The following is a 3,231-nucleotide window of genomic DNA, read 5'->3' on the forward strand; positions in this document are numbered from 1 at the left end:
AGTCTCCCCAACCTCCAAGGGTAAGGGTCCAACCATGGCAAGATCTCTTGCATCTCTGGGTTACTGCCCAGTTCCTGACAGTTTGGACGCCGTCCTCGGCAGGGGTCAACAGCATCTGATGAGCGTAGCCCAGTGCCCAAACCTCCTGGCTACCTGATGCCCCGGCCCAGGTCATGAGGGTGCCTTGGCACCCAGGAGAACACATAATGGGGGAGGTGGCCCTCAAGAACCTTCCTGTTCGTTTGTGCCCTAAACTACCCCAAATGGTTGTGCCAGAGCCACCAGCGACCAGCTGTCTTCAACTCTCCTTGGCTTCCAGAGTCTGTTTCAGGGCTGCTCTACTGTGAGTGGTACAAGCCTGGAGAGCCCAGAGCTTCAGTCTTGGGGTTGAAAATACAATCACCAGTGGTCCTATCTCTTTAGAAGGTGGACTCTTCCTTCTTGAGAGCTGGCAAGAAATAGGGAATGGAGGCGTTCCGGAGGCTATGAGTGGGAGGCATTTCCCTCCTCAGACCCTGGCGAGCCCGTTGGTATGGCAGCATGTGTGCTGCACACATGATCTCAGCCACAGGAACCCTCTTAGCAGTGTCCAGGCATAGCCCAAGACCCTCTAGGGGGTTCCTGTACCCTCTCTGGGCCCCAGCTGCTGTTGGCACAGCTGGGGCTTTCCTAGTACCAGAGTACAATCTTGGCTAAAATGCTCCAGAAAGGTGAGAAAACAACCAGAAAGGAGACCAAGAGGCCAGGACCCAGGTCTTCCAGCAGGAGTGACAGGAAGTGGGAAAAGGGGGTTACCTGAAAGGGCCGCCATCAGCAATCCAGCGATTATGAAGAAGGACCACATGTCTGGTTCCATCCCTGACTGCTATGTGTGTCTGCCAGTGGGAAGCACCATCCTAGGGCCAGGAAGTGGACATGGCCGCTGAGCGCCCCTCACTCTCACTCTGCCCTTCGCTGTTCCTGTTTGTATCTTCCTCTCTGCAAGAGAAAGCACTGTTGCACGCATGCGGCCAAACCCAGCTTGTGAGTGTCTCTTACGCCTCTGTGCTCTACTTTGTGGTTTTGGTCTTCAGGAAGCCAAGCTGGTATTATAGGGGCTGGGAGGGAGAGCCCAACTGCCTCTGCTGTGAGCCCCCCAAACCTGGCTGAACCCCAAGAGTCACAGAGTGAGACACAAACAAACACACACACACACACACACACACACACACACACACACACACTCTAGGGAAAAGGGAAGTGGAGAGGACGTGCCTCTTTTCTGGAGACCTGACACATAGTAGATGTTCAAGCAATACATATTGGAAGACTGAACAAGGGACCCACTGTCTTATTCCATGGAATCCAGCTTTCATGGGATTAAATCCCAAGGGTAACCTTGTCCTTGGGTGCATTGATAGCTGAGAAGAAGGGGGCGTGGTCTTGGACTTTGGAGAGGGAGCCGCCTATGTTGTGTCTCACAGAATCGTAAATCAGGAAGGGCCTGAGAGATGGCTTGTCCCCCACTTATTTTGCAGGCTGGAGCTGTCCGCTGAGATGGCACAGGAGATACAGGGCTCCGCCACCCCATACCGGGGCCCAGGCTAGGTATGCATTCCTTTGCAGGAGTCAGGCATGGGAGCTGGGCCCAGAAGGATAAGCAGGGTTTCAACAGGCAGCGATGGTGGAGAGGCCTCAGGGCCAGAAGCAGCAGCAGGAGCGAAGGGGTGTCAGGAAGCCCAGGGCTGGTTGGGAAACACTGAGCTGTCCAGCTGGGCTGCAATGGACACTGAGAAAGAGGCAAAGTCCAAGAGTATTTAATTCACCACTTCCTGTGGGGCCGACAGTAGATGCTGAGTGAACAAAGAAACATAACTTAATTTGGTTGTCCAAGCAGAACCCTTGAAGAAGTTGAGTCCAGAGGAGACTGGTTCCATCCTGGCCCTTTCCTGCATGACCCCGTCTCAGATTCACCTGTCCAGGCCTGACACTTCCCTCATCTTTGCTTGTCTTCATTTTCCCACCAGTAGAATGGGGAAGATTTCCTCTGTTGGGTCCCTTCCGGAGGAGGCATTTGATGTTGCTTGCAGGTTTGGGAGTCTCAGGGAGCCAGGCTCCGCCCACCGCAAACCCCGCCCATCCCTGCGGGGTAGAATGGCTCTGGCACCAGCTGAGACTGCCCTCTTGTGGAAGGTCGCTGATAGCACAGGTCGTGGATGGGTACCTCCAGCCTCTGGTGGCAATTTCATTCAACTGACAGAGAGACTCCCGAGTGGGAAACTCTGGAATGGATTCTGTGGAAGGTGAAGAGAGGGAACCACATACCTGCCCTCAAGGAGCATGCAGTTCACAATATGGTAGACAGCAAATATTGAAAAGTTCTCCTGAAACAAACAAACACACACACACACACACACACACAGACACACACACACAGACTGGATAAAAATATTTAAAAACCTATTTAGAAATGCATAGCTGAGGTGGCAATAAATTAAGGATAATTATCAGAGGTCAAAAATGACAAGAGCACATATCCAAAGAGATAACTGTTAGCAGAAGCAGAGGTTGCCCTGAGGTACCTGTGATCCCAGGTAGCCAAGAACTTCAGTTTAAAGGGACATAACCTAGAACCTGAGCAAAGTGAACAGCAAAATAAAACCCATACCTTGAATAGACTGGGCAAGGCCCATCCACATTGGGGAGGGAAATCTGCTTTACTCAGTCTACCAATCAAATGTGAATCTCATCCAGAAATACCCTCACAGACACACCCAGAATAATTTTAGACCAAATATCTTGGCATCCTATCGCCCAGTCTAGTAGACACATAAAATTACCCATCACAAGTCATTTTAAGTGAGAATTGCACAAAGCAGTAAACAATAGATTCAGACCTTCAAAAGCTTTAGATGGAAGTATGGTACATGTAATCTAAGGATGTTTCAGAGGCTTAAAGAAATAAAAGCTAGTAATCAAAGATATAGGTAAGGAATGAGACTATTTTAAACGACCAGGGAGATTTGAAAAAAATAAAATAAAGCAGTACTTCGATCAATGAAAAGTATAATCTTCAAAACTAGCAATCTAGGGCTGGCCAAGTGGCTCAGTTGGTAAGAGTATGAGCTCTGAGCAACAGGGTTGCAGGTTCCATTCCCACATGGGCCGGTGAGCTGCATCTGAGCTGAGCTGCAGCTGAGCTGGCAAGGTGGCTCAGCCGGTGAGAGCACGTATTCCTAACAACAAGGTTGC

The 3,231-nt window shown here is 50.5% G+C and overlaps 1 protein-coding gene across 1 annotated transcript in view; it reads right to left on the reverse strand.

Annotated features, from left to right (window-relative positions):
* The window catches only part of CD6 (CD6 molecule), a 40,082-nt gene extending 38,662 nt beyond the window's left edge, over window positions 1-1,420 (reverse strand). Inside the window, exons 1-2 of the mRNA XM_019655950.1 lie at window positions 1,327-1,420; window positions 796-978 (exon numbers count right to left, since the gene is read on the reverse strand). Coding sequence (XP_019511495.1) covers window positions 796-856 — 61 coding nt within the window. The 5' untranslated portion in view covers window positions 857-978; window positions 1,327-1,420. The remainder of the gene's footprint in view (window positions 1-795; window positions 979-1,326) is intronic.
* Between the last annotated feature and the right edge of the window lie 1,811 nt (window positions 1,421-3,231).

This window comes from Hipposideros armiger, unplaced genomic scaffold (assembly GCF_001890085.2).
Source record: "Hipposideros armiger isolate ML-2016 unplaced genomic scaffold, ASM189008v1 scaffold_253, whole genome shotgun sequence".
NCBI classification, from domain to species: domain Eukaryota; kingdom Metazoa; phylum Chordata; class Mammalia; order Chiroptera; family Hipposideridae; genus Hipposideros; species Hipposideros armiger.